Source organism: Mytilus edulis, chromosome 11 (genome assembly GCF_963676685.1).
Source record: "Mytilus edulis chromosome 11, xbMytEdul2.2, whole genome shotgun sequence".
Classification (NCBI taxonomy): domain Eukaryota; kingdom Metazoa; phylum Mollusca; class Bivalvia; order Mytilida; family Mytilidae; genus Mytilus; species Mytilus edulis.
The window spans coordinates 82,015,766-82,031,219 of NC_092354.1; the positions used below are offsets into that span (position 1 = coordinate 82,015,766).

At 34.1% G+C, this 15,454-nt stretch overlaps 1 protein-coding gene across 3 annotated transcripts in view; it reads left to right on the forward strand.

Annotated features, from left to right (window-relative positions):
• LOC139496419 (atos homolog protein A-like) overlaps positions 1–15,382 on the forward strand; it is a 28,098-nt gene extending 12,716 nt beyond the window's left edge. The window contains exons 9-12 of one of the 3 annotated variants that reach the window (XR_011657653.1): positions 1,365–1,523; positions 4,852–4,920; positions 9,191–10,279; positions 12,838–15,382. Coding sequence is in view for 2 of the 3 variants with exons in the window: in XM_071285011.1 (XP_071141112.1) it covers positions 1,365–1,523; positions 4,852–4,920; positions 9,191–9,357; positions 13,149–13,305 (552 nt within the window). In the remaining variant the exon portion in view is untranslated. Of the gene's footprint in view, positions 1–1,364; positions 1,524–4,851; positions 4,921–9,190; positions 10,280–10,348; positions 10,415–12,837 lie in introns of those variants that run through there. The other 2 variants (XM_071285011.1, XM_071285012.1) reach the window with 2 other exon arrangements.
• Positions 15,383–15,454: the final 72 nt, after the last annotated feature.

Below are 15,454 nucleotides of genomic sequence, written 5' to 3' on the forward strand. Positions count from 1 at the left end.
TGGATTGTATAATGGTATGATGTCGTCATCTGTGTCGTCTGCGTCGTCGTCGTCCGAAGACACATTGGTTTCTGGATAATAACTTTAGTTTAAGTGAATTGATTTTCATGAAATTTTTTCAGAAGGTTCAATACCACCAAAGGAAGGTTGGGATTGATTTTGGGGATGATGGTCCCACCCGATTAGTAATTATGGGCCCAAAACAAGCATTTTTCTAGTTTCAGGATAATAACTTGTGTAGAAGTATTTCAATTGCTCTGAAATTATACCGCAATGTTTAATACCACAAGTAAAAGGTTTGGATTCATTTTAGTGGTTATGGAGTCAAAGTTTAGGAATTAAGGCCAAAAAGGGGTAAAAACAAGCTTTTTTTCTAGTTTCAAGACAATAACTTATGTGTAATAGTATGGATCTCTCTGAAATTGTACCACAATGTACCATATAACAAAGGGGAGGCTGGGATTAAGTTTTGGGTTAATTGCCCAAAATATGTAGGAATTGGGGGCCAAAAAGAAGCATGTTTCTAGTTTCCAAACAATCATGACAATAACTTGTGTTTAAGTGTATGGATTTCTGAAATTGTACTGCAAGGTTCAATACTGCAATGAAAAGCATGGGATTGAGTTTAAGGGTTATTGCTCCAAGGGGGGTTCAAAAAGTTGGGGGTGGATTTTTTTTTACCATTTTTTGAAGGGCTTCCTCTTTTTTCAAAGAAGTTTCAAGAAGAAATCTTCAATTGCACAGTATTGTGCAATAAATTTGTAAGATCTTTGAGCACATTAATTTTGTGACAAAAACCTGTATTATGTCAAAAATTTGATCACAATCCAAATTCAGACAGAATCAAGCTTGAATATTGTGACCAAATTTGCCCCAACTATTCAGGGTTCAACCACTGGGGTCGCATAAAGCTGCGCCCTGCGGAGTACCTGGTTTGCTTGATATGAATATCAATTATTTCATTATGTTTATTTTTTCATAACATTTTATGCAATTGTATTAAACATTTTCATTATATTTGACTTTTTTCCAATTTTATAATAAATGCAGAGACCCATGTTGTGTTTATAGTTCTTTTATATAAAGTTATCACTGTGATTTTAAAATGAATGGTGAATTTCTTAACTAACATGACTAAGATCAAATAATTCAGAATTTAATGCATGCAACTTTTTAAAATATCAAAAAGTCAAGAACTCATGAACTCTTCTTGGTGAAAAAAAATGAATACATTTTTTATATCTATAATGATAAAAAAATCTAGAATATTGTGATATTAACATTGCATAATACATATATATTACATCTAAAAACAACTTTGTATTAACAGTACATATATATAACATAATATGTCGTCATTTCAGGAATCTGTTTTGAATGGAAGAATAGAACCAATAGGAGTGGTTGAAGGATTCACTGCAGAGATTGGTGCAGGTGGAAGCTTCTGTCCAAAACATATCACACTGCCAGTAACAGCTTACTTCTTCCAATTGTCAGATGACAATGCTCCCTCACCATATTTAGTAAGTACACTGCCAGTCAGGGTTGACAAAAACCCGGGTTTTATGAGTATTGCCCAGCCCAGTGGGAAATACTGGGAAAACCCGGGTTTTGCTGGGTTTTACCGGGTAATACTGGGCAATACTGGGTAATATGAAATACTGGCCTAAATTTTGAAGAGGCTTCAGTGATTAAACACAAATGCAATACATGTAAGATATTTATAAACACATTTTGATTTATAAATAAGTTTCATACTTGTTTAAGAGACTTAAAATACAAGTGTATACATTTGAGAATGTATTATTCTAGCAACTCTGAGACAAGTGTACAAGAAGACATATTAGACAAATATAAATAGCAAAAAGTCTTTCTCCATTATTATCCTAAAAATCTATTCAATCACCCTTCGGCCTTCATTCTAGATTGGTCCAACTGTTAACATTCAAGTAAAGCTAAAAAAATCATTTATTTCAAAGATATATAACTAATATCATGAATATTAAGAATTATAATTTGCATGTAAGAAAAAATCCTTTGAAATAATATCTATGTACAACACTAATTAGTAAGTAATTATTCAAATTAGAACACAGATATGTTTATATAACAATAATCAGCCTTTTCATTTCTATAAGTGTTAATGACATGACCCTGTAGGGTATTTATTTAGCAATATGATTGTATTTCTATTTGAATTTACCACACTGCAATAAAATGTATTTTTTTGCAAAGTTTGAATTAATGAAACAATGCTAGGAAACTAGTAAGTTATCCTAAAATGTGCAAATCTTGTATTCTGCTTTCTTAGAATTAGTGGAGAAGAAAATGAAACTGAATTTTCAATCTTCTAGCAATGACTCTCAATGGTTATCTGTACAAAATGTATATATTTAGCTATAACACAATGAAACTAACACAAGTCTTTACTCTTTTGTGTTGAAATAAGCTTAAAACATCATATTGCCCAGTATTGCCCGTAATACCCATTTCAGGGAGTATTGCCCAGCCCGGGCGGGTAATACTTTGCCAACCCTGCTGCCAGTCACAGCTTACTTCTTCCAGCTGTCAGATGACAATGCTCCCTCACCATATTTAGTAAGTACACTGCCAGTCACAGCTTACTTCTTCCAGCTGTCAGATGACAATGCTCCCTCACCATATTTAGTAAGTACACTGCCAGTAACAGCTTACTTCTTCCAGTTGTCAGATGACAATGCTCCCTCACCATATTTAGTAAGTACACTGCCAGTGACAGCTTACTTCTTCCAGTTGTCAGATGACAATGCTCTCTCACCATATTTAGTAAGTACACCACCAGTAACAGCTTACTTCTTCCAGTTGTCAGATGACAATGCTCCCTCACCATATTTAGTAAGTACACTGCCAGTAACAGCTTACTTCTTCCAGTTGTAAGATGACAATGCTCCCTCACCATATTTAGTAAGAACACTGCCAGTAACAGCTTACTTCTTCCAGTTGTCAGATGACAATGCTCCCTCACCATATTTAGTAAGTACACTGCCAGTAACAGCTTACTTCTTCCAGTTGTCAGATGACAATGCTCCCTCACCATATTTAGTAAGTACACTGCCAGTAACAGCTTACTTCTTCCAGTTGTCAGATGACACCGCTCCCTCACCATATTTAGTAAGTACACTGCCTGTCACAGCTTACTTCTTCCAGTTGTCAGATGACAATGCTCCCTCACCATATTTAGTAAGTACACTGCCAGTAACAGCTTACTTCTTCCAGTTGTCAGATGACAATGCTCCCTCACCATATTTAGTAAGTACACTGCCAGTAACAGCTTACTTCTTCCAGTTGTCAGATGACAATGCTCCCTCACCATATTTAGTAAGTACACTGCCTGTCACAGCTTACTTCTTCCAGTTGTCAGATGACAATGCTCCCTCACCATATTTAGTAAGTACACCACCAGTAACAGCTTACTTCTTCCAGTTGTCAGATGACAATGCTCCCTCACCATATTTAGTAAGTACACTGCCAGTAACAGCTTACTTCTTCCAGTTGTCAGATGACAATGCTCCCTCACCATATTTAGTAAGTACACTGCCTGTCACAGCTTACTTCTTCCAGTTGTCAGATGACAATGCTCCCTCACCATATTTAGTAAGTACACTGCCAGTAACAGCTTACTTCTTCCAGTTGTCAGATGACAATGCTCCCTCTTCATATTTAGTAAGTACACTGCCTGTAACAGCTTACTTCTTCCAGTTGTCAGATGACAATGCTACCTCACCATATTTAGTAAGTACACTGCCAGTAACAGCTTACTTCTTCCTGTTGTCAGATGACAATGCTCCCTCACCATATTTAGTAAGTACACCACCAGTAACAGCTTACTTCTTCCAGTTGTCAGATGACAATGCTCCCTCACCATATTTAGTAAGTACACCACCAGTAACAGCTTACTTCTTCCAGTTGTCAGATGACAATGCTCCCTCACCATATTTAGTAAGTACACTGCCAGTAACAGCTTACTTCTTCCAGTTGTCAGATGACAATGCTCCCTCGCCATATTTAGTAAGTACATGTGTATCAACAGAGCAGGGTATCATGGGTATTTCTTGACTCTGAAAATTAAATGTCAACCAGTGTAACTAGTATCTATATATATATACAACTTGAGATTGGTGTATTAGTTGATGTTCATGAGACGATATTAAATAAAAAAATGAAAGTACAGTAAATGACTATTGTCCTCAAGTTTTTTTTTTTTTTTATCTACAAATAAATGAATAACATTGAGTATATTATTAGATTTGAATTATATTTTCCTATTTGCAGTACATTTAATTTTGTGGTTTTGCTTCCAAAAAATATCTTGCTTCACTTTTGTTGTTTTTCAAATAACTGTATCATTGTTATGGACCTGACATTATAGTTCAGTATTTCAATTTAAAATCCAAACACCAATACTGACAGAACTTTCAGTATAATAAATTAAATAACACCTAGCTGAGAGGGTGATAGAGCAGATTGGTACCCCTAAAAAAATTGTCAACTTGGCCTTGAATGGTTGTTTTTTCAGGATCTTTAGATTTCAGCCTAATATAGTGTTATTTTTTCAGGGTCACATTAACCTAGAATCATTAGAAGAAGTCTTTAAGATCCTAACCTAATTGTTTTATTTTTCAGGATCACATCAACCTAGAATAGCTAGGATAGATCTTAACCTAATTTTATTTTTCAGGGTCACATTAACCTAGAATCCCTTGGAACAAAAGGCTATAAGAGCCCATCCTAATTGTATGTTTATTTTTTAGGGTCACATTAACTTAGAATTCCTTGGATATATCTTAACCTTATTTTATGTTTATTTTTCAGGGTCACATAAACCTAGAATCACTTGGAAAGAAAGGCTATAAGATCCCCACCTGTGGAACGGTACAAGTTGTAAGTTTATACAGGATTTGTTAAAGTGGATTCAGTTATTTTTGTTGTAACAGATTTTTATTGATAGAGGAAATGTATTTCATGAGTATTGAATTCTCCCTCGCCCTGCTTGTCCGAATTTAAAGTATTTCTACTCTAAATTCAATAGGCTATAAACAAAACAAACACAGAAACAGGTTTAGTTGCTCACAATAATATATTATTTTCTCTTGCGATATAATAGTTTATTTAACTTTGTAATACAGGATTCTTTGGTTCAAACAACATATATAAATAGACAATAACTGGTTAGTGTCTTTAAATATCAGCTGTATTTGTACCAGGCTAAGAAACAGGTGTTACTCCTGTTTCGAGCCGAGTACAAATACAGCTGATATTTAAAGACACTAAACAGTTATTGTCTTTATCCTGAAATTAATTTTATATATTCATTGTTTGTGTTTCGAAAGACACAAAAACTCACATTTTTATACGTCCGCAAACATTTTGCGATCGTATAATGGTATGATGTCGTCGTCTGCGTCGTCTGAAGACACAATTGGTTTCCGGACAATAACTTAAGTTTAAGTGAATTGATCTCTATGAAATTTAATAAAAAGGTTCAATACCACGAAGGAAGGTTGGGATTGATTTTTGGGATGATGGTCCAGCCTGTTTATGAATTAGGGGCCCAAACAAGCATTTTTCTACTTTTAGGATAATAACTTGTGTTTTAAGTTTTTCAATTGCTGTGAAATTGTATCACAATGTTTCAATTTTGGGGGTTATGGTGCTTAAAGTTTAGAAATTAAGGGCCAAAAAGGGACCAAAAACAAACATTTTTAGCTCACCTGGCCCGAAGGGCCAAGTGAGCTTTTCCCATCACTTGGCGTCCGTCGTCTGTCGTCCGTCATCGTTCGTCGTCGTTAACTTTTACAAAAATCTTCTCCTCTGAAACTACTAGGCCAAATTAAACCAAACTTGGCCACAATCATCATTGGGGTATTTAGTTTGAAAAATGTGTGGCGTGACCCGGCCAACCAACCAAGATGGCCGCCATGGCTAAAAATAGAACATAGGGGGTAAAATGCAGTTTTTGGCTTATAACTCAAAAACCTAAGCATTTAGAGCAAATCTGACAGGGGTAAAATTGTTTATCAGGTCGAGATCTTTCTGCCCTAAAATTTTCAGATGAATCCCTCAACCCGTTGTTGAGTTCCTGCCCCTGAATTGGTAATTTTAGGGAATTTTTGCTGTTTTTGGTTATTATCTTGAATATTATTATAGGTAGAGATAAACTGTTAACAGCAATAATGTTCAGCAAAGTTAGATTTACAAATAAGTCAACTTACCAAAATGGTCAGTTGACCCCTTTAGGAGTTATTGACATTTATAGTCAATTTTTAACCATTTTTCGTAAATCTTTGAAATCTTTTACTAAAATCTTCTCCTCTGAAACTACTGGGCCAATTTAATCCAAACTTGGCCACAATCATCATTGGGGTATCTAGTTTAAATATGTGTGGCGTGACCAGGCCAACCAACCAAGATGGCCGCCATGGCTGAAAATAGAACATAGGGGGTAAAATGCAGTTTTTGGCTTATAACTCAAAAACCGAAGCATTTAGAGAAAATCTGACAGGATTAAATTGTCTATCAGGTCAAGATCTATCTGCCCTGATATTTTCACATGGATCGGACAATCCGTTGTTAGGTTACTGCCCTGAATTGGTAATTTTAAGGAAATTTTGCCGTTTTTTTGTTATTATCTTGAATATTATTATAGATAGAGATAAACTGTAAACAGCAATAATGTTCAGCAAAACAAGATCAACAAATAAGTTTCATGACAAATAGTCAATTGACCCCTTAAGGAGTTATTGCCCTTTATAGTTAATTTTTAGCATTTTTCATAAATTTTTGTAAATTTTTAGAAAATATTTTCCACTGTAATTACTGGGCCAAGTTCATTATAGATAGAGATAATTGTAGCAACAAGAATGTTCAGTAATGTAAGATCTACAAACACATCACCATCACCAAAACACAATTATGTCATGAATTTATCTGTGTCCATTGTTTAATATGCACATAGACCAAGGTGAGCGACACAGGCTCTTGAGAGCCTCTAGTTGTAGTTTGTGGACAATAACTTTTGTGTTAGTGTTTGGTTCCTCTGAAATTGTACCACAAGGTTCATATCACAAAAGAAAGGCTGGGAATGAGTTTGGGGATAATTGACCCATTAATGCAGGAATAAGGGTCCAAAAAACAAGCATTTTTCTAGTTTCCAGACAATAACTTGTGTTAAAGTGTATGGATCTCTCTGAAATTGTACTACAAGATTCCATACTACAAAGGCAGGGGTTAACAAATCCACTAGCCCGACGCCCGGGACTAGATCATTTACGCCTCGGGCAATTAAAATGTGTAATCCGATATGCCCGACGGACTAGTAACAAAAAATTCTTGACGTTTCCAAAATAGAAAGTGAAAAATCCCTTCATCACTATTCTATGTTAACCAAGTCGATTCAATTAAATCATCTGGGATTCAAAAAATTTGAACTGGTTTGTACAGGTCCTATTGTACATATTTTAAAAATAGAACAAATTACTCTGGCATGTCTGGTGGCCTGGTATCATGTGTTGATTGCGATTCTCGTACTTTAAATATCGATTTCTAATACCATGGCTTGGGGTATTGTACATTGCTTATCGTGCCGAGATTTTCAATTAACGGTATTTGGGGGTATGATGAATGATTGGTATTGACCTGTCTTGTTGCACAGCTCTTGAGCACGAAACCATGCAACAAAATATTTTTTAATATTTAAGTACGGGAACCCCAGGGACTTCGTCAGTTTCAAAACGAAAAACGGTAGGTGAAAGGAGTAACGAGGCTGAAAATGCATCCCCCAAAAATGCCAAATACGACAGGGAAAAGCCGCGGAAAAAAATTAATAGTGTCCAGGACAGAAGGGCTGCCAAGTCTTTAGCGCGAGACTCACACATGTTCATGCTTATTTGGCGGCATTTTCCTTTGATCTATTGTTTTTTCTCTTTGATCTTTACAATTTGGTCAAAAAATCACACATTCACTTCCTGAAAAGTTGGCAGAACTGGGACACAGTGATTCCCCTGGCAAGGTTGGCTGTTGCTGATGAAAAAAAACCAGACAATGCTCTGTGAATATTGCCGTTAGTTGCCCCAAGCACGCAAATAAAAAGTCTGCTTTGAATGGCGGAACAACTAAGTTAGGTTATGCACCAAAAGAATAAATAGCAGATCAACAAAAATTATTAAATACAGTGTTAATGTCTCCTTCAAAACAAAGGACACCCACTTTGTATTATGCAGCAAACTCTTTTTAAGGCATACTAGGGCTAGCAGGTCAGTTTTGATGGACTAGCAGTTCTTCCAACAGGGCTAGTAAAATCCTGCTGCCAATAAGTCTGGGCTAGTTAGCTGTAAAATATTTTTTAACCCCTGAAAGGAAAGGCTGGGATTGAGTGTGGGGGTAATTACTCCAGTGGGGAGTGTTCCAATTTTTTTTAAGGGGTTCAAATTTTTGAAAAGTTTCAAGAAGAAATCTTTAATTGCACAGTAATCTTGACTTTTTTTGTGTAAGAAACCTATATTTTGTCAAAAATTTTATCACAATCCAAATGCAGACAGTATCAAGCTTGAATATTGTGTCCAAGTTAGCCCCAACTGTTCAGGATTCAACCTCTGTATCAGGCTGCGCTCAGCATAGCATTTTATTTGCATTTATTTTCGATTTGAAATCCCTTGAGGTTGGCGTAGTAATATTATAAACACACATTCAGCTGAAGACAGGTTTGCAAAAAAAGAATCTTGAATGGTCAGCAATAATACATCGCTCAAGGTGAATAATTATCTATTTTAACATAACAACTAATTTCAACAGTAAAAACAAATAACAAGACATTGTTTAATTTGAAACAGAAGTGTACGAGTTGTCCTACGCTTCAGACTTGACATTCGCTAAACATGCATGCTGAAATTGCCATGGTTGATTTTGTTACACAATCATACACATTCAAGTTTTGAAATCGACAATTGTCATCGTAAAAAAGACTGCTGTCCATTTATGTATGTTATCAGAAAATGGGTGTGATTCTTGTTGCTCTAAAGAAATGTTTGAAAACAAAAAGAACGTATAAAAGTTATTGTTAATTCGCATAAGGTCAAACAATATGTCATTGGAATGCAACTGCAATACACATCCTTTCTTTTCCTATTAATATTATATTATATTTTCTTTTTAGACATTGTTCAATCCAAACAAGACAGTCGTTAAGATGTTTGTTGTTATGTATGATATGAGTGATATGCCAGCTAACTGTCAAACGTTTCTGAGACAAAGAACAGTTTACATGCCTGCAGACACAAATAGTACAGAACCAACTTTTCTACGTTATCTCATACATCTCAGGTAAAGTGCATTATGGGATATTTGTAAGATTAAACTAAAGAGTCAAAATGTTAAAGTTAAAACCTTTTTGCAGTAAAAATTTTGTGAGGGATTTTCAACCTACACTCTTGTATAAATATAAGGAGGTGTGATGTGATGTGATTGCAATTGAGATGACTATTCACCATGTATGCAGCCGAAGGTTTTGGAAGCCATTCTATAATGAGGAAAACCAATATCCTAGACAACTTTACTAACAAGATAACACCAAAAGACTAATTACAACTAATAGATAAGTCACATTTTTCCAAACAAAGAGATCTAACTCCATTGTTCATACTTTAATGAACTGGATATTTACAGACAAAAACAAAGTATTGAATGATATGCACTGTGTACTGTTATATCAGTTATTTAAGATTCCCTGAACTATTTGTTACTGCTCTGAACAAATTGAAGGAATCTGTGTTTAGTCTTGATTTATTTTTTTCAGATTTTAAAGGATTTTTAATCTCACATAGTCCTATGTAAAACCTCTGTACCAATTTTTTACGAATCTTGTGCTGAATGATTCTTAGGGTATCTGATATATCTTTTTTGTTCTTGTCAATCGACTAGCATGGCCACCATGCTATAAATTGAACATAAGATTAAAAGAGTTAATTGTCATGACTGGTTCTGAAATTCCAATTTCAAGCTTTTCTTAATTCTTATTTCTGTCTATAAAAAAAAATCTTTTATGTGTATTGTGTATTGTGTTTTCATTATCTACTGCTTTCTATTGAAAGTAAAATTTTGAAATTGTTGAGTCTCTAAATTAGCTGGATCACCTATCCCACAATATCCACATAATTGGTCCCACAAATATTTGGAAATCTGTAGAATTATGTTTACCTTGTATGAACTTTGACCTTCTACTTTCTGTTTTACAGATTTGCCAACAGTAGATCTGGCAAGATTTATCTCCACCTTGTATGAACTTTAACCTTGAACCTTACTTTCTGTTTTACAGATTTGCCAGCAGTAGATCTGGCAAGATTTATCTCCACCTTGTATGAACTTTAACCTTGAACCTTACTTTCTGTTTTACAGATTTGCCAGCAGTAGATCTGGCAAGATTTATCTCCACCTTGTATGAACTTTAACCTTGAACCTTACTTTCTGTTTTACAGATTTGCCAGCAGTAGATCTGGCAAGATTTATCTCCACCTTGTATGAACTTTAACCTTGAACCTTACTTTCTGTTTTACAGATTTGCCAGCAGTAGATCTGGCAAGATTTATCTCCACCTTGTATGAACTTTAACCTTGAACCTTACTTTCTGTTTTACAGATTTGCCAGCAGTAGATCTGGCAAGATTTATCTCCACCTTGTATGAACTTTAACCTTGAACCTTACTTTCTGTTTTACAGATTTGCCAGCAGTAGATCTGGCAAGATTTATCTCCACCTTGTATGAACTTTAACCTTGAACCTTACTTTCTGTTTTACAGATTTGCCAGCAGTAGATCTGGCAAGATTTATCTCCACCTTGTATGAACTTTAACCTTGAACCTTACTTTCTGTTTTACAGATTTGCCAGCAGTAGATCTGGCAAGATTTATCTCCACCTTGTATGAACTTTAACCTTGAACCTTACTTTCTGTTTTACAGATTTGCCAGCAGTAGATCTGGCAAGATTTATCTCCACCTTGTATGAACTTTAACCTTGAACCTTACTTTCTGTTTTACAGATTTGCTAGCAGTAGATCTGGCCAGATTTATCTCCACCTTGTATGAACTTTAACCTTGAATCTTACTTTCTGTTTTACAGATTTGCTAGCAGTAGATCTGGCAAGATTTATCTCCATCTTGTATGAACTTTAACCTTGAACCTTACTTTCTGTTTTACAGATTTGCTAGCAGTAGATCTGGCAAGATTTATCTCCACCTTGTATGAACTTTAACCTTGAACCTTACTTTCTGTTTTACAGATTTGCTAGCAGTAGATCTGGTAAGATTTATCTCCACCTTGTATGAACTTTAACCTTGAACCTTACTTTCTGTTTTACAGATTTGCCAGCAGTAGATCTGACAAGATTTATCTCCACCTTGTATGAACTTTAACCTTGAACCTTACTTTCTGTTTTACAGATTTGCCAGCAGTAGATCTGGTAAGATTTATCTCCACCTTGTATGAACTTTAACCTTGAACCTTACTTTCTGTTTTACAGATTTGCTAGCAGTAGATCTGGTAAGATTTATCTCCACCTTGTATGAACTTTAACCTTGAACCTTACTTTCTGTTTTACAGATTTGCCAGCAGTAGATCTGACAAGATTTATCTCCACCTTGTATGAACTTTAACCTTGAACCTTACTTTCTGTTTTACAGATTTGCCAGCAGTAGATCTGGTAAGATTTATCTCCACCTTGTATGAACTTTAACCTTGAACCTTACTTTCTGTTTTACAGATTTGCTAGCAGTAGATCTGGTAAGATTTATCTCCACCTTGTATGAACTTTAACCTTGAACCTTACTTTCTGTTTTACAGATTTGCCAGCAGTAGATCTGGTAAGATTTATCTCCACCTTGTATGAACTTTAACCTTGAACCTTACTTTCTGTTTTACAGATTTGCTAGCAGTAGATCTGGTAAGATTTATCTCCACCTTGTATGAACTTTAACCTTGAACCTTACTTTCTGTTTTACAGATTTGCCAGCAGTAGATCTGACAAGATTTATCTCCACCTTGTATGAACTTTAACCTTGAACCTTACTTTCTGTTTTACAGATTTGCCAGCAGTAGATCTGGTAAGATTTATCTCCACCTTGTATGAACTTTAACCTTGAACCTTACTTTCTGTTTTACAGATTTGCTAGCAGTAGATCTGGTAAGATTTATCTCCACCTTGTATGAACTTTAACCTTGAACCTTACTTTCTGTTTTACAGATTTGCCAGCAGTAGATCTGGCAAGATTTATCTCCACCTTGTATGAACTTTAACCTTGAACCTTACTTTCTGTTTTACAGATTTGCTAGCAGTAGATCTGGCCAGATTTATCTCCACCTTGTATGAACTTTAACCTTGAATCTTACTTTCTGTTTTACAGATTTGCTAGCAGTAGATCTGGCAAGATTTATCTCCATCTTGTATGAACTTTAACCTTGAACCTTACTTTCTGTTTTACAGATTTGCTAGCAGTAGATCTGGCAAGATTTATCTCCACCTTGTATGAACTTTAACCTTGAGCCTTACTTTCTGTTTTACAGATTTGCTAGCAGTAGATCTGGTAAGATTTATCTCCACCTTGTATGAACTTTAACCTTGAACCTTACTTTCTGTTTTACAGATTTGCCAGCAGTAGATCTGACAAGATTTATCTCCACCTTGTATGAACTTTAACCTTGAACCTTACTTTCTGTTTTACAGATTTGCCAGCAGTAGATCTGGTAAGATTTATCTCCACCTTGTATGAACTTTAACCTTGAACCTTACTTTCTGTTTTACAGATTTGCTAGCAGTAGATCTGGTAAGATTTATCTCCACCTTGTATGAACTTTAACCTTGAACCTTACTTTCTGTTTTACAGATTTGCCAGCAGTAGATCTGACAAGATTTATCTCCACCTTGTATGAACTTTAACCTTGAACCTTACTTTCTGTTTTACAGATTTGCCAGCAGTAGATCTGGTAAGATTTATCTCCACCTTGTATGAACTTTAACCTTGAACCTTACTTTCTGTTTTACAGATTTGCTAGCAGTAGATCTGGTAAGATTTATCTCCACCTTGTATGAACTTTAACCTTGAACCTTACTTTCTGTTTTACAGATTTGCCAGCAGTAGATCTGGTAAGATTTATCTCCACACAGATATCAGACTCATCTTTGCCAGAGACAAATTTGAATTTGACCCCAGGGTTGCGAACTACGAACTTCGATCTTTTACAGAAGGACCACAAAACCCAAAGTTCTCTCCGAAAAGATGATGAAGATTTTATTTAGTTTTCCTAGAATTTTTGTTGAATGGTTGTCAAAGAACATACAGGAATGACTGAGTGAATATTTGTTGATTTTATTGAGTTATTATTTATATTTATTTATTTTATGAGAATGATAAAGTTATTGTCAGAAATATTTATTATATATATATATGCATTCTTTTTATATTGATCTATAAAGGTCAAGGTTAAGCTAGAAAGGTCAAGGACATTATCACAAGAAGTCATGCTCTAATTTTGTTTACCCTGATTATTTAACCAAAATAGATGTTTTGTAAAAATACTGTCACTATTTTTTCTACCAAAGAGTAATAAAATGAAAATGTCAGTGTCTTAAAGATGGTACAAATCTTCATACAGAAAATGTATAGGTTTATAGGAGGATTTTGTTTGTATAGACTAATGCAAGTTAAACAGTAACTAGACCAAACATCAAAGAAGTTCTTAATCTGTATTTATTGTTGAAAATCCATTATAATTGATATAGATATAAGCTAACTAGTCTTTTCTTAGTTAATAGGTCAACATTGTGATAAGTTCTTATAATGGACGTGTGAGGTCTCTACCTTATGATAAGGCTTTAAATACTGGTTGTTCTGAACTCATAAAGAATATTGCAGTAAATTGTTGGACTTAAAAAATGTGGTCTTTTTCAATTAACCACAAGCCCAGGCCTTAAAAACAGTCAAACATGAAAATATGTATTTAATAATAAGGAAAAGTAATTGCCTATAACACAACTTTTCACCAAAGTTGAAATAAAGTGTATGTAAGCATTTTAACTGTACAGCCATCACAACAATGTAAAACCATACCATACCATACAGGCTTCTATAAAAGCCATTCAAAACTAAACATTTTATTGTGAGTCAAAACATTTATAGCTAAGAATTTAAAAAGATAATGTTATATATGAAGAACTTGTTAATGACCTTGACCTTTCACTTGACATTATATTTAATTTTTTGATGAATAGTATGGGAAATATGTTTAAGATGCTTGTTACTATGGTGATTGTTAATGAATACTTGTTAAGTTATTAGTGTGTTTTATTTTTGTTGACTGCTCAGAGTTATCTTCCTTGAATTGTGAATGAGTTTCATGTTTAGGAAAAATGTATAGATTTTTCATATTGGTAAAGAATTGATTATAATAGATATTGATACTTTGAGTGTGATTGTATAAGTATTTAAATATCTTCAATAAATTTGATTAACTTCACTGTTTAAAGTATATTATTAATATTCTTATGATGTAAGTTCTTTTAGTACTATTTGACAGTTGAAACCATGCAGTAGACGCTAAGAGAATAAAATATAAATTTCTTCAGTGTATAAAATGATTTTGTTATGATATTTTTTACTGTCCTCTATTCTAGTCAAGCTTCTTTAAACAAATTGAAGGATGTACTTAAATGAAATTTAAAAAATCTTGATTTTAAATTGATTTTGTAAGTTGAAAGAGCATTTGTTAAGGAACAAATTAAGCTAAAAATATTGATAGGTTAAGGAGCTCCTTTCCGAGATATTTGAATTTTAAAATATAACAGGAAAAGGATGACTCCCAACTTTACCTTATACTTGCATTGGTATTATTTGGGTCTCAAATCAAGGGGAAAAAATTCCAGAATCTGTTTAAATTTTGGTAAATAACTTTTTATGAGCTATTGAAGTCATATATGAAAAGAAAATGGGTGTTGTGTTGCAAAATATTTTACTCTGTATCCTAGGGAAAAAAACCAAGGAGTCGAAACATTTGACACAAATTCCCAAACCTCACATAAGTACATCTTTAATTAAAAATTACGGGTATTGATATGGAATAAGTGTTGAAAAGTAAATGATTTTGAATTATTTGAAAATGTCAATTATTTAAAATAACCTATATATATTAAAGTGAAAGGTTTGAAAGAAAGACATTTTAAAAACACATTTATGAGTTTGACTGTCCCTTTGGTATCGTTCGTCCTTCTTTTAACAATCTAAGAAAGATAACTCTTGTTTTGCTTTTTAAGGTGTGTAGTTATAATATACCATATATATACAAATAAATGATATAAAGAAAACTTGTATTCTTGTCTTTCTTTATCATTTGATTACATCAGTGAAAAAAAATAGCAAATTAATTGATTGATGAC